This window comes from Lissotriton helveticus, chromosome 3_1, assembly GCF_964261635.1.
Source record: "Lissotriton helveticus chromosome 3_1, aLisHel1.1, whole genome shotgun sequence".
Lineage (NCBI taxonomy): Eukaryota > Metazoa > Chordata > Amphibia > Caudata > Salamandridae > Lissotriton > Lissotriton helveticus.
This window is the reverse complement of record NC_136061.1, coordinates 1150959501-1150987118: the sequence shown is the minus strand read 5'-3', so window position 1 is coordinate 1150987118 and position 27618 is coordinate 1150959501. Positions and strand designations below refer to the sequence as shown.

Below are 27618 nucleotides of genomic sequence, written 5' to 3'. Positions count from 1 at the left end.
ACAGCGAACATAGCAAACATCCTATGGATCCTATGCTCTTCATGACACTGGAGACAAGCTAGCCTAGCTGATGAGGGGTGTAACCCCATAATCGGCCCCAGGATGCTGGTTTCTGGTCCAGGGAGGACCTGGCCTGGCAGTTCGGGCTGGGCTGTCATGGGGAGCAGGGTCAGTCTCAAGACGGATTTGCATATAGCTGGGTTTAAACTGAAATGGCATGTGGAGCAAAAAAACTATGGATTTAGGCCCAGATCTCTGTACTGGGGTTGAATGTTTCACATTGTTCGGCATTCTGACCATCAATTGTTCTTTTTGCACTAGTGGACCCACAGCATTTATGGTGTCACCACTTAAGTAGACCCTTACAAGCATGTCCCAGGCTTACCATTCTAGCCTGAATGCCCTTTTAAACTGCCAATTCGACTTTACGATATAACCCCCTTTCCAAGCCTTAAACTCCCCTTTTATTGCATAGATGTCACCCCCAAGGTAGGCCCTAGGTAGAAATAGAGCACGGGGCATTGTGCTTAAAAGAATAGACATGTACATTTAAGTTCCCCATGTCCTGGTACATGTCCTGGTAGTGCAGAACCCCTAAATTAGTTTTTCACTACTGTTAGGCCTATCTCTCCCATAGGATAACATCAGGTTGCCTTGTTCCATTTAATAATTACTAAATTTTGATTGGGAACAGGTAATCATTTTGTGTTTGGTGTCTGAGAAAATGTAATACAAAAATCCTCTTTAATGGTAAAGCCAGATTTTATGTTACAATTTTGAAGATGGCACTTTCAGAAAGTTGAAAGCAATAACTAGAACATACATTCTGGAAACAGAATGCACTACGGTGGTCCCCTGAAAAGGTGGAAGCAATATTAACACTATTCAATAATTTAAAGTAAGTTGTAAATGGGCAATCACATTTTTAAACAAATTGTCCCTCAGATGACAAAGATGCTCGTAGAATGTGTCTTGCTCAAGTCGATTTAATTTCTAACAATAGTCTTGAAAAGAAACATTCCACTTGAAGAGGAGTTAAATTAAACATGTAAGAACTGGCTGTGTGGCTTGTCCCAATGCATTTAGGGCATTCACAGTCTCCCTTCGTCAGGGGTATCTATGATAAAAAAACATCTCCAATAAATTCACCAACAACAGTGAATATCTACGAAATCTTTCAAAAAAGTTATTTTAACGAACAGTCTCTGTGTACAGGACATGCATTATGAAGCTGTAAAACATAGCTGCAATAAAACACGTGCTTAATGGACATAGACTGCAGCAGTTGAAGGAAGAAAAATAGGGGAAGAGTTGCTCAAAGAAAAGTGATGAGTATAGTGCTGCTGATTAGTAAGAAACAGATCCGAATATATTAGTGCGAACGGCCATGTCGCACAAATTGTGGCAAATGCTACTCGAAAACTAGTGAAAGGCATGGTGATGCTTATGCGTAAAAAGGGAATCAACGTTGTATAAGTATAACAAACATGACGTGCGGATAGTGCACAAGTGTCCCAAAAGTTGGAATTTTCCTGCCCTAACTATTTAGTGACTGCAGCCTGTTCCTGGGTCATATGACTGGATGTAGTTGGCAGTTGGAATTTGTTTATCCCTCAAAGACAGCCACACAATAGAGAAGCTAGGAGAGCATGGATGGGCCATCAACTGCTAGGATGGGGGAGGAGCTGATCAGAGCCCCACTTGCAACTGGAAAGACTGTACTCTGCCTTCATACAAAGGGCTTGACACCCCTGCATTGTTCATGCAGACAGCCAAGAGCCAGGGCATGGGAAGCAGGAAACTTCAAGAACTTCAAAGGGAATTCTCTTGTAACTTCTCCTACTTCAAAGAATGCACGAGGTATGAAAATAGGACCCTCAGACCCATTCTTTAATTCACTTCGTGGACCTGCAGAAGGGCTCTCAGAGGACTGCCTGCTGTGTACTCCACAAGAGTGCTTTGCTCCACCTGGAAGGATGGCTTTGCTGCCTGGAGTTTGCCTTGGACCCTCAGATGCCTTCCCTGCTGCCTGAACCCTGTTTCAGTACTTTAATCCAGGACTACCAGAGTGACTCTAAGGGCTAGAGTTCTGGCCTCCTGATTAGTGCATCAGGGACAGAAAAGGCTCCAACCTTCTTGAACCCGTACCTGGACCCAGCCTGAGTGAGTCCTAACACTTCCCCCGCCCCAGTGGTGCCCCTCCAGTCCTGGACCCATGGTAGTGGTACCACAGGTTACAGGTGCCAAGATAGCCAAAAGCAGAAACTTGACTTAATTTTTTGGGGGGCTAAAAATTGCTCTGGGAACAGAGGGAAGCTCAGGACCAACCTGCTTGTCTTTCCACCCAAGGTGTATAGCTTGTCAGCCTGACTTCACTCTATCTCCCGCTATGTTCTTCTGTGCAGCAGTAAATCCTGTTAAGTGACCCTTCACAAAAGGGGAATCCAGCCTCTGGAACTCTCCTCAGCTACAGCCTCCTTCCTCATCCTACTGGAGATTTTCGACTTCCATAAAAGAGACTAAGTCTGAATGAAGAAATCTTCATCGCAATTTCATCCAGCGTCTCCCCGATGACAACGCCTCTTTCTCAGACACCACCTGCAGCCTGGCCCTGCTGAACTTTACCTTCTCAGAACATATTCTTCAAAATGTCTTCCTAGTCTGGAGGTAAACGCCGACTGGACCCAATCCACTTCTTGTATCCAACTTGTGCTCCATCGCTCCCACATTTTTCAACTTTGACCCAGTTTTGTGCAACGAGATGTCAGTGGTTGGTGCTTTTATCTTGTAGGTGCTATTTTTTACCCTAAATCCTTAAAAAATCATAATTCCTCTTCTGCTGATTGTGTTTTTGATGTTTTGTTATCAAATAATTTAGTCAATCTAAATTGATGTGGGATTTTATTTGTGTTGGGTTTTCACTTTATTACTGTTTGTGTGCTGTATAAATACTTAACACATTGCCTGTAATTAAGCCAGACTGCATTTTGTGCCAAGCTACCAGAGGGTTAATCACAGGTTAATTTAGTGAGTTTCTTGGTTCATCCCAACAGGATTGTAGCTGTTGTTTGAACAGGGGTCACCCCCCCCCATTCAACCAACAACCCAATTTATCACAGTATGCATATGTTGATTAGGCTAAGGAATAAAAAGGACCTTAGATTATTGCCAGATGAGGTGGGAGTAGACTCGGAGAGGAATAGTTTTTCTCTTGGTGTTCTTTCACTTTGGAAGGTCTAAAAAAGAATTCATTGTGGGGCCAAAGTTTTCTGCAATATAATGTAGCCTTTTAGAGTGGGTGGGATGTGAGATGCTGCCTGAAATTATGCAGAGGGCAGAAGCAGATGCACAGCAGCAGAATGTGGGTCAAGTCACACAGATGCATCCCAGATTCATCCCAGTCTATTTCAAGAGTGGTTTCAGTGTTTATGTTTGGGACAGAAGCAGGAATTGCATCAATGCAGTCAGAGAGGGACTACTACCATTTTTAGGATGTAGGAAGGGATTAGAAGAGGCAGAGCATGGAGCCAACCTTTACAACCATTATGGGGTCAAACAGTGTTTGTTCATGAAGGGAGTGAGAATTTGTTGTAGATACACATGATAGGAGAAAATTGTTAATAATGTCAGTGTTTCTAATAGTAGCATTATAACGGCATGCCTTGATAGAGAAGTTAAGCACAAAGAAGGGATTTTCCTGGGGTTGTACAACAGGGTTAAACATGAATGTGGGAGTGATGGAGAAGATGACTTGATTGTGTGTGGGTCTTGTTTGGTCAATTGCATTTAAATCGTAATTTTGATTGCCTTCAATTAAGTTATTGGGCTATTGAACAGACTAAAGGATGGGTCACAAAGGCGTCAGTGCAGGCTGGATTTAGAAAGCTTTAAATGATGTAATATAATTCGAATATTTTAGTGGGTGCTGTTGAAAGTGGAAAATGAGAAGATTTTAAAGAGTTTTTAGCATGTGGTTGAGGTTGTTCAAAGGCAGCCTTTTTTGGTTAGCTTCAGGATATTTTACATCAAGTGCACAGCAAAACTGTTTATTGTTAGTGAGCCTCAAGTATGACAATGTGGTTGACGGTTTCAGGGTGGCAGAATACTAGTGGATCATTGTCCCTTGTGCCTTGATGAGAAGGTTGGGAAATACAGAAAATGTAAGATCATAAGAGTTAATGTGTTGTGTGTCATTAGGGGAGAACATTTTGATGCTGGGCCTGAAATGTGTTTCGAGAACATATTTCTTTGCAAGGATAAATGAGAGTTGAGATGTGACAAGTGAGGACATGAGGTTGATGTTGTTTGAGAGAAGGGCATTTAGGAATTCTTGACCAGGGCTTGAAGTTGGTTCTTCCTACCAGAAGATAAATTCCCATCTAGAAAACTGTAGTCACCTAAGGAGGGGCCTGCTTGTTTTAGTGAATGAAGACGAGAAGGTTTAGGATAGTGATGGAGTAGGAATGTGTGGTCTTGATGGTATCAGATTAGGAGATGCTAATGTTGATGAAGCTAGACTCAAATGGAGTCTAGTGCAGAAAACTTGACCACATAATTTCACATTTCCCTCTTATTAAGAATCCACTGATTGTAGGTCAATATCTTCACAAGGGAAATAGAACATATTACATTTCTGAAGTAAAATTCTCACCATATGTGGACCTTTCCCTTAAAAAAACTGAGACAAAAAGTCAGATAAAAGTATCCACATTGTTTTTCAGATTTCCCTACCACTTTTATAGTCACTGGCTGCTTGTTATGATGTTCACAGGCAAGCCAACATTGAGTGGAATAAAAACACCGACATCCATAGCTTTGAGGCTTTCTTATTGCCCTTATATTTTTTCGTCTTTTTGTGAGAAAAGTAATTGAGGGGAGTACTGAACTTAAAATAAACGAACATTAATACATCATCTATTCCACCCCTCTGATGCACCATGCTCTTCCGTGTCCCCATCAATGGGCGTCACTTTAAGTATGTCAGTAGACCTGTCTAACGCAATACAAAGGCCTGAGTTATGAGTTAGGAGCAACAATTTGGGTAGCATCTCCATAAAGTAAAAATAAACAAACAATAAACCAGCGATATTACCTGGTAAATACCCAAATAATTATATTATAGAATTGAGAGTGTTGTTATCAGAAATTACGTATTTGGCTTTGGTTATTTTGGTGTCCCAAAAACTCTGGCTTGATATTTCAGCGGACTAGTACCGTGGGGTTGTTATATTTTCTTCCAGCAGCAGTACATACCGAGGAAGACTAGCATAGGACGGGAGCAGGTGGTGAAATTCGAAATGCAGTTGCGTGGTTGTGTAAAAAAAATATTCAAGGAATGACATTTAAAGCGAAGAAAATATGTTCGTATCGAATCTTTACAAGCAGAGCAAATAACGGGGGCTGTCTCTGCTGACATTTCTGAACAGCTGTTTCTGAACATATTTCCTACTTGCTACTGGGCCAATGTGTCAGAGTAATAAATTAGGTTGTTACTGAATTTATTGTGACTAAGTCGTATGGGCACTGGGAAAACACGACGATATATAACACAGCTTGATATTTTTTCCATCATCAATTGAGTTTGCACGGAGGGATATGATAATTGATTTGTCTTCTGCATATGTGTAAGTGTTCAGAAACGTTCTATATTAAACAGTTCTTTCTTGGGTATAATTCAGAAATATATAATGCAGCTTTTTCCGTGTATATGCTCTTATTATATTATTTTTATGGTCACCACTCTTAATTTATATTATAAAACCGAGGCTTTCTAGTAATTAATGTTAAGTCTTATTTTTTCCAGTGAAATTTGTAAATCTGTTTGGAAAATGTAAGTTTTTAAGTATGGATGGGTGTGTTCATCATAATCATGCCTTGAACGTTATGTTTCTTTTTGATAGTACACGAATATCTCCTGAGAAGGGCATCGTTTAAGCATCATACAATATTTAATACTAAGTACATTGATTTTACAATATTAGAAAAGATGAATTAATTACAAATTTTCACAAAATACATATCAATTCAATTAATTTGCTCCGTTGACCTTTTTCAATTTTGAAGTTAATTGAGATGTTAATGAAACATTCGGGACGACTGGGTGTTCCAAATTACTGCAAAAGTACAAAACGATTGAATGTGAAAATCTTCAGATTGGCAAATATACACCCAACAGATTCCGACCGGAATTCTGTAAAATAAGTCTATCAGTTATAGGCCAAAACATTTCCCACTAGACAGAATTTGAAATTCTTGGAGCAAACACGTAGAAAATGAGTTTGCTTTGTTTTTTTTAGAGCAAGAAAGAATGTATGGATTCCCAATAAAGCTTGTCTACCTTTAGGGTACTAGCTGCATTACATTTATACCTCAAAGGTTGCAGGTATTAATGATCTTTTAAGAAATAACCCTAAAGACAAAAAACATCACTGAATGGTTTTTGCTTAGCTGAGAACCTCAGTCGGTGGGCAGCAGCCAACTTCTGCTGCCCACCAAGGCATGGGGAAAATATACCTTCATGGTGGTAATGATGCCTAGGTGGAGATGAATTATATAGTTATTGTTCTCTGCAAAGGGAGGTGGAAAATTAGATGAGCAACCAATTCTTCTATCCAGCAATCCTTTTCCTCATAGAGCCTTCTAGGAGAGACCAATAGTGCCATTCACACATACGGCTCTCAGGCCCTCAGTACGAGTGGCCTGGTGTGTGGTGCGATAATTATCACACGAGTATTCAGTAATTATCACCATTCCAAGTTTTCTCTTTATAATAGGGCATGATGTGGATTTTTATGCTTACCGCAGAAAAAAATCTACATGTTGCTATTTTTGTCATTCTTTTTTCTCCCTTTAGGGTCCAGCGGGTTTGAAGGTTTGCCAGTAATTGCAGAATGTGATACCTATCACACCACTTATAATTGCTATCCCTGTGCAAAGTGGTGTTTCCTCCGGAATTACAGTTAACCGGACATCTCGTGGTGTGGCCCTTAGACCTCAGTTAGCAAAATGCGGGCCTAGTCTATAAGAGGTCTCATCAGAAGACCTGGATTATGGAATTTAACTGATGGTCGGCTCAGGCACTGAGGGAATGGACCACATTGGTATGAGATAGGCTCTGTTAATGGCCCATCCTATCCCATTTCTTCTCTTCTATTAGTGATGATGGCTGTGACTCCTGTTGGCACAAGCAAGTGCTCATCAACACCAAATTACTACAGTAGGAGGTTTGTAACGTCTGGCCTCACTGATGAGGGTCCCGACACCACTTTTGTGACACAGAATCCAACTTCAGTTGTTTTTGATGGCTATATCAGAAATGGAGAAAATCAGATGATATCATTCAAATGCTACATTCATTGTTTTATGTCCAAGTTAGATTTGAGGCTACAAGGTGCAGTAATCCAGCATTGAATGTTTTATTTTGAATGGGTGTGGTACCGATTGTATAGAACCAGAAAATATACCCTTCAAAGAAACAGAACAGATAGGCATGTAGAAGGATCTGTAATTTAAATTATACAACCAGTGGCATTAAAACAGTTACCTTGTAAGCCTACAGTCACATGTAACTGTCTTGCAACAACAGAAGTATTCCGAATTGAAGAGTTGTGTGATCTTACTAGACTGTTGGAAGCAACACTTTATCCCTAAACCACCAGGTGCAGTGGCACTGGTGCTCCTGGGTGTATGGGGTCTCCTCTACCCTTATTTTGTCTCTCTTCTACTGCTAAGCCAATACCGTGGAGCCCATTTTGCTTGGTTAGATCAGGGCCCACAACGACGTAGCTACACTGTTGATAAGCAGACAGTATTGCGCTTCGGTAGGTAGCCACAAACTATAATCATGAAAGGCTAATGTGGAGCACTTCATAGTTTAATATTACATGCCCCTAGACAGGACACTTAGTTCGAAATAGTTTGTGCGTTTGATCTTTTTCTGTATTCCAAAATATTAATTAGGCTTGCATGTCAAGGTGTTTGGGAATACTATAGCATAAATTACCTTTTTCCTTTTGGTTTTAGACTTCACTGATTGCAACTCAAAGAGAGTTGGGCCAACTGCAGGAAGTGAGTACCCACCAGAAGAGGAGAGCTACAGAAATCCTAAACCTACTCCTGAAGGATCTTGGAGAGATTGGTGGAATTATTGGAACTAATGATGTGAAAACGGTAAACCTCTACGAATTACTTGTATAACTGGGGACAAGGAGGCTAATGTGACTTAATTATATATAAAGGTGTTTCATGGACTAATCTAGATTAGAAACCATTCAAATGTGGTGAACATATACTTGGTGTAAATCATCACTAAATTCTCTTTAACTTTAATAATTACGAGAACAATCCAACTCTAAGAAATGCACAAAAACTACTGGATTGTTGTTGTTTGATTCCCTAATTAATAAACCCCCAAAATGGGCATGACTGATAGTTGAACCTAAAATACAGAGGAAGTTCTTAGTTTTTTTTAAATTTTACTTTACTGATTTAGAACCATGTTGTTGCCTTGCTGTGTGTTTATGGATTTGACGTGTAGTGCAGGCTGGATTTTTAATGCAGCAGAGATCATCCCTCTGTGTTTTTTTGCTTCTGCAGCTAGCAGAGGTGAACGGTGTCCTGGAGGAGGAGTTCACCATGGCTCGTCTCTATATTAGTAAGATGAAGTCCGAAATTAAGTCTCTAGCAAACCGCAGCAAGCAGCTGGAAAGTTCCCAGATAGACTCGAACAGAAAGATCCATGCCAGTGAGCGGGAACTCGCTGCGTGCCAACTCCTCATCTCCCAGGTATGTTTATCTCAGGCGCACACGTTTACACGTCATGCTTGAGGACTCTTGAAGTAGATTACCGTCTCTGCTTTCTTGTAACACTTCTATTCAAGTAATGTGGGGTTCTCCCACAGTTTTCTTGTGTTTTTCAAACGTTTTCTTTATTTCTGCTACAGTACAATTAGCAGAAAGGCTCAAACCGTCTCTGACTGAACCCGATTTATGACACATTGTGTAAGTGGAAAATGCCCAACAACAGCATTTTAGATATCAATAGGGCATATTCACAAGACATTTGGGAATACATAAAGTAGTACTCCTGTATATTATTTTATGTACACTTGCAAGCTTTTATGGTGGGAAAACATCTCAAATATAAATAAAATGGCAATATTCAAAACCATTAGTAGAAATAGGAATCACAATGCCCTCTTTACACTTTATGCCATGTAGATGCGGGGGGAGTGCTGACGATTCCTTCTTACATTTACCGCCCCGCGACAGCCGCAGGTAGTAAGAGCTGAGTGGGATGGAACGCCGGCTGCCGCCCCCAAAACTCACCCACCCTTGCCACTGTGTATGACTATGTAAAAGAGTACTCCTATGCTCATAAATGCTTTTGTGAATTAGCCACAAAATCTTTGTTTACAAGATAATGCCCGGAAAAATCCACAGAAAAATCCATCTAGGAATTGTTACAAGTGGTGGCGTGGTGAAGATGCAGTATCCCAATTGCAGCATGGGTATATCCCTTATCTAGGAAGGCACAGTCAGTGTCCAACACAGAATCACGTCAGAGATTTGGTTCTTCTAAAAGAAAGGAGGGAAATTTAATGCTGTGAGCTCAAGGGTGTGGGTGTTGGTTCAAATCCTCAGATTTCTTTACTCCCCATAACCTGCCATCCTCGGATAGGGAGGGAGTAAAGAAATCTGAGGGATGGCAGGTTATGGGGATCACTAAAAGGTGGGCTCATCTCTGGGGCACTTCCTACTTCTGAGGAAAGGCGATGAACTGCAACCTAGGATGGGCAGGAAATATAAGGTGGTATGAGCTACATTCTCTCATAACCACAAACTGGTCTAATTAGACTAGAAGGACGGGACAAGGCAGGAGGAAAGGGAAGCAAATGCAGGACTCAGTGTAAACCCAACATTCTCCATCTAAAGGAGAATTCGAGTTCAACGCACAATAAATTTACTCCAGGAATTAATAAGCAAGGTATTTCCAGAACAATGTTTAGACTTTATTCTGCCAATCATTCTTTGGTCGCTTCTCCTTCATGTTCAAGGCATTCCACATGGGGTGCTTCTACCTCCACCTGAGCCAAGAAGGACACTTTATCAACGACTGCCTGTAGGAGAGTGGGGTCTGCAATCCTATGGTCACCCCAGATTTTTGCTTTTTGCTTCACTGGTTTACGAATTTCCCTGGCTGTGGGCCTGCTAATCAGACCCACAGCCTAGCTGTTCTCTCTCTAAATTGACATCCATGTACTTTAGGTGCATTTACCAATTGGTACTGGACCACCTTATCAGTCACTGTACAGTGTACCTTAGGTACCCAGGGCATAGGTGTACCCAGGGCCTACCAGGGGCTGAAGCATGTATTATGCCACCCCTGGCTGGCCATCTAAACAGACACAACTGGCTGGTAAGACAGCTGGGGCAAGGTGGTGTAATCACCCTTTGCTGTAGATATAGTTACCTATATCTAACCCCAACATGGACACATATACTCCTATCAGTCACTCCTATGGCAGGCCTTATCGATCCTGAAGGCAGAGTGCTTGGAATTATGTGAGATGGTGCTCTGGCATGAGCCGAACCTGTCTGCAGCTTGCGGAACCAAGTCCTTATAGCTGTTCCATGATAAAACTATACCATATACTCTTAAGTGCATTATAATCCTCGCGGTTGAATGCTAACTTTGGTATAGCATTATCAAAACATGTCGAGTAAGGTGTCATACGAATTGGAATACTACCCCCTCGCAAATTCTGGCGATGGAGGTAGCATTCCACCCTTCTAGAGGGACACAACATGTATTTAACTGTGAACCCCGGTTAAAGTTAAACGAAGCCTCAGCATCACAAAATGGATGCTGCCACCACAGACACAAGTCTGACCTCCTGCTGCTGGGAGTCCTTCCAGCGAGGGAGGCCTGGACAAAGGGTTTCCTGCCTTGGGAGGTGCAAGCACCACCCCAGACAGGATTTTGTGTATTGAGGTAGGGAGGCCTGAAAGGAATGAGACATGCCTGGGGCACACAAGGTGCCCTGTGCATACACCGGTTCAAACCAGTTGCTGGGGCACTCCAGCCCCAGCTCTGGCGCGAAACCGGACAAAGGATAGGGGGTGTAACCACCCCCCCTTCCTGGTCCCACCCAGGGGAGGGACCTAGTCACCAGTACAGCCCCCTTTAGCAGGATAAAGGTAGGAGCTGGTCCCATTCCAAATTAGATTAATCTTGAACTACTCTACAAGAAGAAACGCTGGACTTCGACGTTCTGCTCCACAGAAGACTGAAGAAATCTCCCTTGTGGGCAAGGAGTGTCCACCCTGCACCAGCAGGCACCATCAAGCGTCCAGTGGCTTCACTTTGTCATCTTCCCTCGAGGATCCAGACTTCAGAGCCCGACGAGACCCGGATTCCCAGACCTCTCCGACCTCAACTCACATCTGCAGCACAGCTGAGACCCGTGGGTGCGACAAGACACGTGGGACCGGCCATCTTGAAAGAAACTGCACTTCGCTTCCAGCACGACTCCCGAGGTAAAATCGACCAAGTGCTTTGGGGATTGAGAAGCCCCAGCCCCGGGCAGCTCCTGCACCGACGATCAGCCCTCCAGCATCCACGAGATCTGCGTGGGGCCCTTTTGCTTGATTGCTGCTCGACGCATTGTCTGGTCACTTGCTGGCTGGCTAGTGACTTCCTAGACGACGAACCTTGAAATCTTCACTGCTGGTCTGGTTGCTCCAAACTGGCCCTCGCTCCCTTCCAAAAGAGGAGCACCCCGGACCCTCCTGGTCCACTCCAGACGCCGTTTCCACTCACCGCGTGGGTTGCCTTTGCCAAGGCCTGTTGACTCCATATCCGGATCCGACACCGCCGACAGCGAGAGCCTGCGTGGTAACAGCTCGTGCCTCCATCCTGGTCGTCGAAGACACCTCCTGGTCCACGTGGCTGCAGAGACAAGCGTCCACTCTTCACCTGATCGCGATGACAGCATCTGGTTCCTTCCTGGTTCCACACCGGTCACTGGCTAGTGACTTTCAACACTTGTCCCCTCTGCTTTCAGGTCCTCTTCTTCCTCTATCCACCCGTGGATCGCACCGGACATCTTCCTCCTGGTCGCCTGCAACATCTTTTCTTCCAGGCTCCATAGACTTCAATGCAGAAACCCGACACGACTTCGCACCTATGCACCCGCAGCCCGTGGGTGAGGTAACAAGAGCATTTCGGTGCTCAAGGGTAGCTTGACTCTCCTAGTGTCCAGACTCACAATCGGTTTAGTCCGAACTAGTCAGGATTGTCCGTACTCACCTTTTTCTTGAACTGTACTGTCCATAGATGTTGTTACGCATCTAGCGTGTGAGTTCACACTCTGCACACACGTCCCGTGGGCCTCCTATTACTTACCTAAAGTTAGGATAGTGTAGTCCCAGCGAACCTACAGCCTCTGGACAGCTCCATTCCTTCTATCGATTTCCTTATACCATTTACTTAGTATATGGTTTGCCGTGCCCCTAGGGCACCATTGTAATTTTGTGCAACTTATCGTATTTTTCCTAAGAGATTGTCATGTGCTTAGCCCTCTGATCTCCTAAAGAGTTCAGAGGTGTTTGTTATTAATAAATATACTGTTTATTTTTATAACAACCTGTGTGGTGTCCATTCAAGGGGTATATGTGGTAAAACAGCTGGCTTCACATGCCAAAAGAGTTTAGCCTAAGACTGCATTGTCCATGCTACCATTAGGATAGCTGGTCTATAAGGTTGACTTACAACCAATCACCATAAGGGTTGTTTGGACTGATACAAGGTGATCACTAGAACTAGTGAGCATCATATATCAGGCCAACTTCTCACATTGATGTGCAGCGGTTGGGATTTGAGCTTGCTGTTGTTTTTACCAAATATAATCTTGAAATATCATTTGAAAGATCACATAAGGTACGATAGGTACATATAACAAGCTTAGAAATACTCTGAGATCTACTGAAACAGCTGTTGTAGTAGAAAGGGCCTAGCACACCCTGACTACAACTCTTAGCAAGGGATCAGTAGGAAAACCCATAGTGTAGGTAAGTGCACCACTTACACCTCACTAGAAAAGCATGTCTACCACAGGAGAGGCCTCAGTGGCTCCCCTTGTGGTTGGTGACCCTCCACAGGTCCTTTCCAGATATGCAGCCCTCAGCTTCCAGGAGATGAGACAATTGTGTACCTCTAGGAAACTGAAACAGGGTTCTAACCCTACCACTCCCTTTCTGTTAGGTCTCTTAGAGACATATGATGCCAGAAGGGCTGCTAATGCAGGCCCCTCTAATCCAGATGGGAGCATGCCCCCTTAGAAGGTGATCCAGACTCTAACCTACCTGAAACAGAGAATGTAGATAGTAGGGAAGAAGGGGATGTATCTGAGGATGAGGCAGAAAATGGCCAACCTTTAGTCAGCAGACTTACCAGGGCCAACTTAGTCCTACATAGGGAAGTAACTGGGGGAGCCCCAGTGCCATCCACTAGCAGGCCTAACTTTGGGGTCAGGAGAGATAAATCTACTTCTAGGGACTCCTACAGATCTGTTCACTCCCATGCCTCTCGTGCATCTGCTCAGAGGAGGATGACTTCCCCTCAGAGGAGAGAGCATGAGGCAAAGATGAAGGAAGTTAATCTGAGGATCCAAAGGGAAGAACTTGCCCTTGCCAAAGAGAAACCTGCCTTTGCTAGAGAGCAACAGTTGAGTGGGGTAACACCCACTGGTGGCAGCAATATCCCTAGGGATAAAGACAGGAGTTTTGACTATAGACACCTGAGTAAAATAGTGCCCTCCTATAAGACAGGAGATGATATCCACAAGTGGGTAACTGCTCTGGAGAGGGCCTGCAAAGTACAGCAGGTACCCCAGAGTCAGCGGGCAGCAATATTGTGGCTCTCCTTTGAAGGTAAAGGTAGAGATAAGCTCCTCACTGTTAGAGATGAGGATGCTAATGATTACCACCAAGTCCTGAAAACTGCTCTGATTGATGGGTTTGGCTTAACCACTGAACAGTACAGGTTGATGTTCAGAGAGACCCTGAAAACTCAGGCTCAGGATTGGACTGACTTTGTTGATTGTGCCACTAAGGCTTTGGAAGGCTGGTTACTGGGAAGTAAAGTTACTGACTACACATGATTGTATAATCTAATTATGAGAGAACAAATCTTAAATAATTGTCAGAACCAGTTGTTGCATCAGCACCTGATTGACTCAGATCTGACCTCTCCCCAAGAATTGGGAAAGAAGGCAGACATATGGGTCAGAACCAGGGTTAAGCAGCAGAACCAGAACCAGGGTGGTGGCCAGAAGAAAGCAGACCAAAAGGGTAGTAATCCGAATCCACAAAATGACGAGAAGTCTTCAACAGGGCCCCAACAATCTAAGGAGGGTGGGTCCCAGAATTTCCAAAAGAAGAAGAATGATGGTCCAAAGAAACCATGGTGCCAATACTGTAAAAGTAAAACTCACTGGTTTAGTGAGTGCACCAAGAAAGGCCAAACTCCTACCACTACTGTCCCTAAGACACCTCCACCCCCTAGTACAGTTAGTAGTGGTAGTGCACCCCCCAAGGCTATAGTAGGGTTAACCCTGGGAACTGAGGTGGGTTCTGACTTAGTCAGAATACCTACTCAGGCTGTTCTTGTTTGTACTGGGGACATAGATATGCCCCCTACTGTAAGTCCTAGCACTCTGGGCAAATATAGGCAAACACCTTTAATCAATGGAAAAATGGCTCAGGCCTACAGGGACACATGTGCCAGTGTCACTATGGTGACACCAACATTTGTGGACCCTGACCAGATCATGCTAGGTTCAGACTACCTAGTGACCAATGCTAGCAATGTCACTACCAATCACAGTATGGCAGTTGTTAATTTCTCCTGGGGAGGGGTAACTGGCCTCAAAAGGGTTGTAGTTAGTTCAGACCTCCCAGTGGATTGTCTTTTGGGCAATGATTTGGAATCCTCACTGTGGTCAGATGTGGAGAACAGGACTCATGTAGAAATGTTAGGTCTCTCCTCGCATGTCCTTGATGTGACCAGGTAACAGGCCAAGAAATGCCCAGCTGAACAAGTGCTGGATCCTGGAAGAATGGACCAGACACTACCCAAGAGGAAGAGCAGTAGGGTTAAGGCAGAGCCTTCCCCCCTGCCTCAGGTTGAGGATCAGCCCTCTCAGGAGGCTGACCCAAAGACCCCAGAAGGAACTGTCCTAGAAGAGCTTGAACCTGAACAGGTTGAGTTTCTTGGGACAGGGGGACCTTCCAGGGCAGACTTGAGACAGGCACAGTTAGACTGTTCCTCCCTTGAACCCCTCAGACAGCAGGCTGCTGCTGAGGCTGCAGGGAATGCTACAGGTGCCCACAAGGTGTACTGGGATGAAGGACTCCTATACTCTGAGGCAAGAGACCCCAAGCCTGGTGCTACCAGGAGGCTGGTCATCCCCTTGTCTCTTAGAGGTTTCCTTCTCACCTTAGCCCACGAAATTCCCCTTGCAGGTCACTTAGGCCAGAACAAGACATGGGACAGGCTTGCCCCACACTTTCACTGGCCTCACATGTCTGAAGACACCAAAGAGTTTTGTCGCTCATGTGTCACCTGTCAAGCCAGTGGCAAATCAGGTGGCACAACAAAGGCCCCCCCTTATACTACTACCTGTGGTGGGGGTGCCCTTTGAGAGAGTGGGGATAGACATTGTTGGACTAATGGACCCCCCAACAGCATCTGGGCACAGATTTATACTGGTGGTAGTGGATCATGCCACCAGGTATCCAGAAGCTATTCCCCTTAGGACCACTAAAGCTCCTGTTGTGGCCAGGGCCCTGCTTGGAGTTTTCTCCAGAGTGGGGTTTCCTAAGGAGGTTGTCTCTGACAGAGGTGCCAACTTCATGTCAGGATACTTGACTGAAATGTGGAAGGAGTGTGGAGTAAATTACAAATTTACCACACCCTATCACCCACAGTGCAATGGGCTTGTGGAGAGATTCAACAAGACCCTAAAAGGGATGATAAAAGGGTTACCTGAAAAGCTTAGGCGAAGATGGGACATCCTTTTACCCTGCCTCCTGTTTGCTTACAGAGAGGTCCCACAGAAGGGGGTTGGCTACAGCCCTTTTGAGCTTCTGTTTGGGCATCCTATAAGAGGACCCCTATGTCTTGTAAAGGAAGGATGGGAGTTACCTCTCAAAAAGCCTAAACTTGACATAGTGGACTATGTACTTGGTCTCCGCTCCAGGATGGCAGAGTACATGGAGAAGGCATCCAAAAACCTTGAGGCCAGCCAAGAACTTCAAAAAGCTTGGCATGACCAAAAGGCTGTCCTAACTGTGTATCATGCAGGGCAGAAGGTGTGGGTGTTGGAGCCAGTGGCCCCAGCAGCTCTCCAAGACAGATGGTCTGGACCCCATACCATTATTGAGCAAAAGGGAGAGGTCACCTACTTGGTGGACCTTGGAACTCCCAGGAGCCCCCACAGGGTGCTTCATGTAAACAGGCTCAAGGCATTTGTCGACAGGGAGAACATGGGCTTGCTCATGGCAACAGATGAGGGACAGGAGGAAGAGAGTGACCCTCTCCCAGACCTGCTCACTCAGAACCCTGATGATGGGTCAGTTGATGGTGTAGTCTTTTCTGACAGCCTCTCTGAGCATCAACAAGAGGATTGCAAACAGGTTCTTCAATCCTTTAGACAAATGTTCTCACTGACACCCAGTCAGACAAACTGGTGCACCCATGAGGTGGACACTGGTGACAGTCTGCCTGTCAAGAGTAAAATCTACAGGCAACCTGACCACGTCAGGGACTGCATAAAGAAAGAAGTACAAAAGATGTTGGAATTGGGAGTCATTGAACCCTCAGAGAGCCCTTGGGCTAGTCCTGTAGTTCTATTGCCAAAACCTCACACCCAGGATGGTAAGAGAGAGATGAGCTTTTGTGTAGACCACAGGGGTTTCAATGCTGTCACTAAGACAGATGCCATCCAATACCTAGGGCAGATGAACTCATAGACAAGTTGGCTTCTGCAACCTTCTTGAGTATATTTGACCTAACAGCTGGTTATTGGCAGATCAGGTTAGCCAAGGATGCCAAGGCCAAAACAGCATTTTCTACCCCAGGAGGTCATTACCAATTTGTGGTGATGCCCTTTGGTTTGAAAAATGTACCTGCCACTTTTCAAAGGTTGGTGAACCAAGTCCTCACTGGGTTGGATGACTTTTGTGCAGCATATCTAGATGATATTGCTGTCTTCAGCTCTACCTGGGAGGATCACCTGATCCACCTGAGGAAAGTTTTGGAGGCCCTGCAGAAGGAGGGGCTCACTATCAAGGCCACCAAGTGCCAGATAGGGCAGAGTCAGGTTGTATACCTGGGCCACCTTGTAGGTGGTGGCCAGGTTCAACCCTTGGAGAGCAAGATACAGGCCATAAAGGACTGGGCTCCTCCAACCACCCAGACACAGGTCAGAGCTTTCTTGGGCCTGTCTGGTTACTATAGGAAGTTTGTCAAAAATTATGGGTCCATTGTGACACCACTTAATGACTTGACAAGCAAGAAAATGCCAAAGAAAGTTCAGTGGACAGTTAGCTGTCAGAAGGCATTTGATGACCTGAAGCAGGCCATGTGTACTGCACCTATTCTCAAGAGTCCTGACTACTCCAAACCCTTCATTGTCCAAACAGATGCATCTGAGTTGGGTGTGGAAGCTGTTCTATCTCAACTGAATATTGATGGTCATGACCAGCCCATTGCTTTTATAAGTAGAAGGCTGACCCCTAGAGAGAAACGTTGGTTAGCTATTGAGAGGGAGGCCGTTGCTGTGGTTTGGGCCCTGAAGAAGTTGAGGCCAAACTTGTTTGGAACTCACTTCAAGATTCAGACCGACCATAAGCCCCTCTTATGGCTAAATCAAATGAAGGGTGAAAACCCCAAACTTCTTAGGTGGTCCATTTCCCTACAGGGGATGGACTTTACAGTGGAGCACAGACCAGGGACTGACCATGGCAATGCAGATGGTCTCACCAGGTATTTCCACTTAGAACAGGAAGACTCACCTGGTCAAGGTTAGTTTAATGTCCCTAAGTTTGGGGGGGGGGGGTTATGTAGGAGAGTGGGGTCTGCAATCCTATGGTCACCCCAGATTTTTGCTTTTTGCTTCACTGGTTTACGAATTTTCCTGTCTGTGGGCCTGCTAATCAGACCCACAGCCTAGGTGTTCTCTCTCTAAATTGACATCCATGTACTTTAGGTGCATTTACCAATTGGTACTGGACCACCTTATCAGTCCCTGTACAGTGTACCTTAGGTACCCAGGGCATAGGTGTACCCAGGGCCTACCAGGGGCTGAAGCATCTATTATGCCACCCCTGGATGGCCATCTAAACAGACACAACTGGCTGGTAAGACAGCTGGGGCAAGATGGTGTAATCACCCTTTGCTGTAGATATAGTTACCTATATCTAACCCCAAAATGGACACATATACTCCTATCAGTCACTCCTATGGCAGGCCTTATCGATCCTGAAGGCAGAGTGCTTGGAATTATGTGAGATGGTGCTCTGGCATGAGCTGAGCCTATCTGCAGCTTGCGGAACCAAGTCCTTATAGCTGTTCCATGATAACGCTATACCATATACTCTTAAGTGCATTATAATCCTCGCGGTTGAATGCTAACTTTGGTATAGCATTATCAAAACATGTCGAGTAAGGTGTCATACGAATTGGAATACTACCCCCTCGCCAATTCTGGCAACGGGGGTAGCATTCCACCCTTCTAGAGGGACACGACATGTATGTAACTGTGAACCCCGGTTAAAGTTAAACGAAGCCTCAGCATCACAAAATGGATGCTGCCACCACAGACACAAGTCTGACCTCCTGCTGCTGGGAGTCCTTCCAGCGAGGGAGGCCTGGACAAAGGGTTTCCTGCCTTGGGAGGTGCTAGCACCACCCTAGACAGGATTTTGTGTATTGAGGTAGGGAGGCCTGAAAGGAATGAGACATGCCTGGGGCACACAAGGTGCCCTGTGCATACACTGGTTCAAACCAGTTGCTGGGGCACTCCAGCCCCAGCTCTGGCGCGAAACCGGACAAAGGATAGGGGGTGTAACCACCCCCTTCCTGGTCCCACCCAGGGGAGGGACCTAGTCACCAGTACAGCCCCCTTTAGCAGGATAAAGGTTGGAGCTGGTCCCATTCCAAATTAGATTAATCTTGAACTACTCTACAAGAAGAAACTCTGGACTTCGACGTTCTGCTCTACAGAAGACTGAAGAAATCTCCCTTGTGGGCAAGGAGTGTCCACCCTGCACCAGCAGGCACCATCAAGCGTCCAGCGGCTTCACTTTGTCGTCTTCCCTCGAGGATCCAGACTTCAGAGCCCGACGAGACCCGTATTCCCAGACCTCTCCGACCTCAACTCACATCTGCAGCACAGCTGAGACCCGTGGGTGTGACGAGACACGTGGGACCGGCCATCTTGAAAGAAACTGCACTTCGCTTCCAGCACGACTCCCGAGGTAAACTCAACCAAGTCCTTTGGGGATTGAGAAGCCCTAGCCCCGAGCAGCTCCTGCACCGAAGATCAGCCCTCCAGCATCCACGAGATCTGCGTGGGGCCCTTTTGCTTGATTGCTGCTCGATGTGTTGTCTGGTCACTTGCCGGCTGGCTAGTGACCTCCTAGACGACGAACCTTGAAATCTTCACTGCTGGTCTGGTTGCTCCAGACTGGCCCTCGCTTCCTTCCAAAAGAGGAGCACCCCGGACCCTCCTGGTCTACTCCAGACGCCGTTTCCACTCACCGCGTGGGTTGCCTTTGCCAAGGCCTGTTGACTCCAAATCCGGATCCGACACCGCCGACAGCGAGAGCCTACGTGGGACAGCTCGTGCCTCCATCCTGGTCGTCGAAGACACCTCCTGGTCCACGTGGCTGCAGAGACAAGCGTCGACTCTTCACCTGATCGCGACAACAGCATCTGGTTCCTTCCTGGTTCCACACCGGTCACTGGCTAGTGATTTTGAACACTGTCCCCTCTGCTTTCAGGCCCTCTTCTTCCTCGATCCACCCGTGGATCGCACCACACATCTTCCTCCTGGTCGCCTGCAGCATCTTTTCTTACAGGCTCCATAGACTTCAACGCAGAAACCCGACACGACTTCGCACCTATGCACCCGCAGCCTGTGGGTGAGGTAACAAGAGCATTTCGGTGCTCAAGGGTAGCTTGACTCTCCTAGTGTCCAGATTCACTGTCGTTTTAGTCCTAACTAATCAGGATTGTCCGTACTCACCTTTTTCTTGAACTGTACTGTCCATAGACGTTGTTACGCATCTCGCGTGTGAGTTCACACTCTGCACACACGTCCCTTGGGCCTCCTATTACTTACCTGAAGTTAGGATAGTGTAGTCCCAGCGAACCTACAGCCTCTGGACAGCTCCATTCCTTCTATCAATTTCCTTATACCATTTACTTAGTATATGGTTTGCCATTGTAATTTTGTGCAACTTATCGTATTTTTCCTAAGAGATTGTCATGTGCTTAGCCCTCTGATCTCATAAAGAGTTCAGAGGTGTTTGTCATTAATAAATATACTGTTTATTTTTATAACAACCTGTGTGGTGTCCTTTCATCTGGTATTCAAGGGGTTATATGTGGTGATAAGCGTGGCTCAAATCCACCCGAGTGACTTACCGCACTCACCTATAGTTACCTAATAATAAGTCAGCCGGACAGTGGAGAAGAATGAATAAGGCAATTTTATTAGGCCACAAACTCCCTTATGAGAGGGCCCTGTCCGACCTCACCCATAAGAGTGCGCCGAGAGGACTGACTCATCCCAACACAGCAGTACATTATATCAGGATACAGTAGAGTAAAACACGCCCAGTGTGGAAAAATACTGGACCACTGGAAGAGCGAACAATGGCCTCACACAAGAGGCATTTGCACCTGCGATGGCAACATTTCTTATCTCTGCCCAAGGCCGCGGAGCCGGGCCTCAGCGTCTCCAGCATATGAGAACACCACTGATAATGAATTTGTTATAGTTTCGGTCACAGTTAGCTGAGAAAGGAAAACTACTGCATTAGCATTTCTTTTCTCTATTCCAACGGGAGGGGTGAGCGAGTGCGACTCGCACGCAGAAAGAAACACTTCCAAAATGGTGGCACACAAGCTAAGCTAAGAAAACATGATAGTATAACACGCATAGAATGAATATTAGAATAAGAATATGAGCAAGAATTCATAAATGAATATACCATTGGTTAGACACATCCTGCTAACTCATAAATGCAAATGTAAATGTAAATGGGCGGGGCATCGGGAAATGAAACCTATCAGACCCTCCTTTTAGCAGGATTGTGGCTAACATAAGTGCTGCCTTTATTAACCAAAAGAAGGGTCTTTACAGCAAATGCTAGGGGCATGGAAGCAATTTACTAGAAAATATCATCATCAATGAGCATTAACCAACGGATATCGTGAAGTTCTATATCATTAGAAACAGGATATTGTCGTGTGGGTCGTTTAGAAGCACGGATATTGCTGGCACACATAGAACAACAAGGGGGGAGGCAGTAGACGCAGAGGCAACAAGTCAGTAGAACACCAAAGATCCCAACAAGCCCCATCAAAATCTTCCAACCCCAGGAGGAGAAAACACTCCACAACCATGTCTTTAAGGACCAAGTACCTGTATCCTGATGAAGATCAGCTGCCAACCTATGGAGCTTCTGTACCGCTAAATTAACAGTCGGTGCCGAGTCTGGAATGTAAACACAACAAGAGGTCCCGATGACGCGACAAGCTCCACCCCTATCTGCGAGGATGACGTCAAGCACCATCCTGTTCTGGATCGTAAATAATCTCATAGCCTGCATCTCAAGGGACATATTGGCAGCAATATCAGCCTCCGTATTCACCACCTTCTCCATTACCCTCAAGAGATGCCTAATGGCTCTGCTGTTAAAGATAGGACCCCAGAATGGCAGTAAACCCTTGGAAAAACCTGTGAATTGCTGCCCAGAGGTGTCAGTCTGATCAACGTCCTCAACCTGGAGTGCCCTCCTTTTACGCTGACCGGGCATGATGGCAAACCTCCGATGAGTTTTATGATAATCCGAAGGTGCCACATAGACAGGAGGAAGTAAGTAGGCTAGGTAACAGACCCCGCCCCAACCCTCAGGCAACCACAGGTATCCATTACTCCCACAGACAAAATAAATATTCGGGGGAGTAACTAATGAAGGACTAAGGGGCAGGCGAATTGAAGCAGTCATATTGCAGGAACTGTCCCCAACCTTAATGGGACCTCTCCCCAAAATACAGAAATAAGAGGAAGGCCCAACAACTGCCAGGGGCACCAGAGAACGACCACTACTGTTTGTCGCAGGGGGATGTCTATAGGCCAAGGAGGAGTTCAACTGCAGAAAACTTTCCCTCACTTTGTCAGTGTCGTTGGGTGTCATAAATCGTTCTACCTTCTTCGAGCACGTCTCTAAGAATGCCTGATCAAAACGTCCGTCAGTGAACAACCGTCCAAGGTAGGAAGTAGGCATAGGGCGTACTCGCATTGTCAACGTTGACCCAGTACCAGACAATCGAGGAGTCAGAGAATCAGGCTGCTGAAAGAATTTCATCATACCAATCAAAGTGTACCAACCCACACAACTGTTTACAGGTGTCAAGGGACGTGCCAGCAAACTATTCTTCTTGTATGCTGCGGAAGGGAGCAATCCACAGACCCAACAGTCTGTCACATTATACACAGCATGAGCATGATGCAGAGTTTTAATGAAAACATTATCACGATAGCCCTTTCTCATACATTGTTCACCATAATCAACTGTAATCATATTATGCTCCGGCAACGTTGAAGGAGTGGGAACGAGCTTATGAACAGGGTAAGTTTCATCCAGAAAAAACAGTATCCCAAGAATTATTAGGAATATAATGATGAAGATCACAATAACCACTATTTTTCCCTTTTGGGGCAGAGCACGCCATGGTGAATCTGGTTCTGGTCTACGGGGAGCTGCAAAAGGCTGCTCCTCCTCGGGAATAGGACGGCCAAAAGGATACATATCACCTAGCTAAAAGTCCAAAACTAGTCTAAAACAGTACTACAAAAATTGTCCCAGACACTCCAAAAACCGGCCAGAGGGGTTCTTCACCCTTGAAAGGGATCTTCTCCCTATGTCCATGAAAGCCTCACAGGTAGACTTTTATTGTTCAATCCCTAATCCCTCGACGGAGTCACACAACTGTTGCAACCCAGGAGCACTAAGCCTGGGCCCAGGCGCGATCCTAGTGTTCCATGCAACAATGTCTCGAAGCGCACCAGGGCTCTTACCAGCAGTCCATCCCTACCATTGAGCTAACCTGTTCAGCAGCGTCCACACCTATTCCCTAACTCAGCCCTTCTTCCAGTGCTCACTTTCCTTTCTCTCTTTTCTGGGCCGCAGATTATAGCGAGTGCTCCCTCGCACTTCAGGATCTGTGAACAGAATAGGGGAATCAACAGCAGAGGACGTAATTTCCTATGTTTGCTCGCCACGATCAGGGGAGGCCTCACTACTCGCACTCAGAGCTGGCCTCCTTTGACTCTCATTTTGCGCGTCACCCCTCAGTAAGGCATCCGAAAAGGGGACGTAACGAGGAACTGCCTCCGTCTCGTGATCAGCAATGCCGCCTCTCACCCATTCATCATAAGGTAGTGGGAGTGGAACTTTCTTGACATGCGAAGCATGGGTCCACGCCTTCCGGCCCACAACTCGAAGTGCGGTGCGCGTGGTGAGGAGCACTTGCCTTGGCTCCGACCACCTGGGCTTCAAGCAGGACTTCCGTTGGTATTGTCGTATTACCACCCAGTTGCCGGGTGTGATGCTGTGTCCAGGCCCCTCCGGCTGCGGCTTCAGGGTGTCTGCTACCTGCTGATGAATAGAACGGAGATCTTTAGTCAAGGCATACAGGTAATCTATCAACAAAGGATATTTAATTTCCGAAAAACATTTAGGTCTAGGGACACCCCAGACATTGGCGGGCCTGCCTAATATGACTTTGTGGGGGGAAATGCCTGTCTTGAAGTTAACTGTCACTCTGGTGGAAAGCAAAGCGAGAGGCAGTGCGTCTGGCCAGCGCAGCCCTGTACTCCCCTGAATCTTGGCCATTTTTAGCTTTAAGGTGCCATTGAATCGTTCAACCAACCCCGCTGCCTAAGGATGTTGGGCTGTGTGAATGTTGAGATATTTGTAACCCTTTACAGATCTGTTTCAACAGTTCAGCATTAAAAGATGTGCCATTGTCACTCCAGATCACCTGGGGCAAGCCATATCTTGAAAAGTATTCTTTAATCAGCATTTTTGCTGTCGAGATGGCTGTACAATCTTTTGTTGGGAAAGCCTCCACCCACCTACTGAATGAGCATACCACCACTAGAACATACTTCAAGTTGTTTACCCTCTCCATCTCGATATAATCCATTCGTATAACTTCAAAGGGAAAAGAAGGAGGGACAAAATTTCCCACTGGGACAGGTGTTCCTTTGCCAGGATTATGTCTTAAACAAACCATGCATTGCTGCACTAAATGTGTTGCCACTTTGGAAATGTTCTTATTGCTCCATACTGGGTCTAACAATTTGCAAATTCCCTTTGCACTAATGTGTGCTGGCCCATGGGCCATTGTCACCACTGGGAGGACATATGCATCTGGGAGTAGCCATCGTCTTTTGTCTGACACATCCATCCAACATTCATCCGAGTCCAACCTCCCCCCACCATCCTTCCATGTCCTCAACTCATCGTCAGTTGCTTTCTCCTGTATATTCCGCACACTCTGTACTGTGTTCGCGAACATATTAACATCCGGTACCCACCTAGCTGGTCCTGCCACAAACATTCGTGGGAGTTTTGTCCGAGCCGTTTCTTTAGCTGTTTGGTCTGCAAATGCATTTCCCCGTCCTATGTCATCTACCACCGCTTTGTGTGCACTACATTTAATCATCCAGTCTTTTGGGAAGTGTCAAAGCTGTCAATAGTCGTAATATCAATGGGCCATTCTGAATCTTCTGTCCGTGTGATGTCAAAAATCCCCGTTCCGCCCACAGTCGTCCATAGCTATGGGCCACGCCAAAGGCATATTGACTGTCCGTGTAAATATTCACATCCAATCCTTCACTCAGCTCACACGCACGCATCAATGCTATTATTTCTGCAGCCTAAGCTGAATGATATGGAATCCTAGAAGTCTCTACCACAGTTTTCAAAGTCGTGACTGCATATGCTGCAGTTGAGGTACCATCTGCAAGTTTGAAACAGGAACCATCAACATACAGTTCCCCATCAGGATCATCTAGGGGGTTGTCCGTCAAATCTATCCTTCCCTTTGTCTCCTCCTCTGTTCTAAACAAACAGTCATGTATTCCATCGTCTTTTTCATCTGAAAGGATAGGTATCAATGTGGCCGGGTTCAGCGTAGCACATCGTTTAATCGTCACATGGGGTGCAAATAATGTCATCTCATAACCAGTAAGACGAGCACTAGTTAAATGCTGCGTCTGTGTTCTGTTCAATAAAATGTCCACAGCATGCGGTACCATTACTGTGAGAGCTGATCCCAGGACGAGCCCTGCCGATTGTCTAATTGAAACTGCAGCAGCTGCTGTAGCCCTCAAACAACTCGGTAATGCTCTCGCCACATTGTCAAGCATTGCAGAAAAGTAGGCACACGGTCTCGGTTTCCCACCAAAACATTGAGTTAGGACAGATAACGCGCAACCTTCCGCCTCGTGTACATAGAGCACAAAAGGCTTCTGGTAATCAGGTGTTCCCAAAACAGGTGCAGAGCATAAAGCAGTTTTTAGTAACTCAAACGCTTCTTGACATGCTGGAGTCCAGGGTAGGGGTTCGCGCACTTCTTTAGTAGTCAGATACAGAAGGGGTTTTGTTAGTAGGGCGTAATTAGGTATCCACTGGCGACAATACGAAGTTATGCCCAAAAACGCGCGCACCTCTCGCTGCGTGTTAGGTACAGCCATGTTAGTTATCGCCTTAATGCGCTCCGGTGTCAGCCTCCTCCCCTCCTTCGATAGGAGATGACCTAAGTAGGTAACCTCCTGTCGGCAGTATTGGAATTTAGGAAGAGACACCTTGTGTCCTTTGCAAGCCAAATGGTGTAACAATTTAACAGTGGACTCTCGACACCCTTCCTCAGTGTCTGATGCGATGAGGAGATCATCCACATATTGCAATAAAACATTACCGTGCGGGAGTTCCAAATCATCCAACTGCGCCTTCAAAGCTTGACTATAAATGCTGGGACTCTCCGTATAACCTTGGGGAATTCTACAAAATCTAAAACTTCGGCCAGCCAATGAGAATCCGAATAGGTAACGGCTATCCGGGTGCACGGGAATACTGAAGAATGCATTCTTCAGATCCAGAACAGAAAAATATTTAGCAGAGGGAGGAATCATTGTCAAAATCGTGGTAATGTCAGAGACCACCGGATACTGGGGCTCCACCACCTTGTTAATGTGGCGTAAATTAATCACAAAGCGATAAACATCAGGTGCACCATCACTGGAATCTGCAGAGGGTCTCTTAAGGATCGGGAGAATAGGACTATTACAACTGTTGGAGTCCGTCTCCTCCACTACTCCTGAACGAATCAAGTCTTGTATTATTTGCAACAAAGCCTTCTCTCCATCCCTAGATATCTTATACTGAGGTATCCGAGGCAATCGTGCTCCCATCTTAACCTTTATCGACACAGGGGCAATATCCATTTTACCCACATCAGTATCGCTGCTAGCCCACAAACTCTCGGGAATCCCCGCAAACTCAGCTGGGAGGGGCTCATCTTTCGAAAAACACTCCTGCGCACGCGCAACAGTAGGACCCAACGTGAGGTACACACCATCCGGGGAACAGTAAATGGTAGCATTCAATCTTTTCAGCAAATCCAAACCCAACAAGTTCTTGCCACACTGTGATGTTAGAAGGAAAGGGGAATCGATAGTAAAAGGACCAATCGTAAGAGCGAGCGGTTTAGAGATGGGGCTAATCACCAGAGTACCTGAGAACGCTACGGAGATATTATTCTTGCCAGACAGAGGGACCTGAGGACCTGAGAACGGGCCACCGAACTCTTCGTAGCGCCCGTATCCACTAAAAATTTCTGGGGTGACCCTAACAAATCTGCTGTCACGTAGGGTCCTCGTTGATCAATATCCACAGAAACCGGTCCCATGCCCTGTCCTACGCTGTCCTAGTTATGAGAAAAACCAGTCAAATCGTCCATAGCATAATCATCATTGTAGTACTGTCTGTCCCTACCACTGTCGCCCTGGCTCTGGAAGTGCTGTCGGTCCCTACCTCCGTCAAAATAATTTCCACCCGGTCTCCTCCCTTCATCAGACTGTCCATCATTCCTGTGAAATTCACCCCGACCACGTCCCCTGCCTTGTCCGGCAGTAGTCTGGAGTTCTGGGCAATCTCTCCACCAGTGCCCCTCCTTTTTGCACTTAGCACATTGATTTTGCCCCAGGCGCTCTCTCTTCTCTCCCTGCCCATAACCATTTCCTCCTCGACCAG

The 27618-nt window shown here is 45.9% G+C and overlaps 1 protein-coding gene across 1 annotated transcript in view; it reads left to right on the top strand.

Moving 5' to 3' along the window:
• KIF5C (kinesin family member 5C) overlaps window positions 1-27618 on the top strand; it is a 612753-nt gene that overhangs the window by 385984 nt on the left and 199151 nt on the right. Inside the window, exons 15-16 of the mRNA XM_078681761.1 lie at window positions 8023-8169; window positions 8596-8784. Coding sequence (XP_078537887.1) covers window positions 8023-8169; window positions 8596-8784 — 336 coding nt within the window. The remainder of the gene's footprint in view (window positions 1-8022; window positions 8170-8595; window positions 8785-27618) is intronic.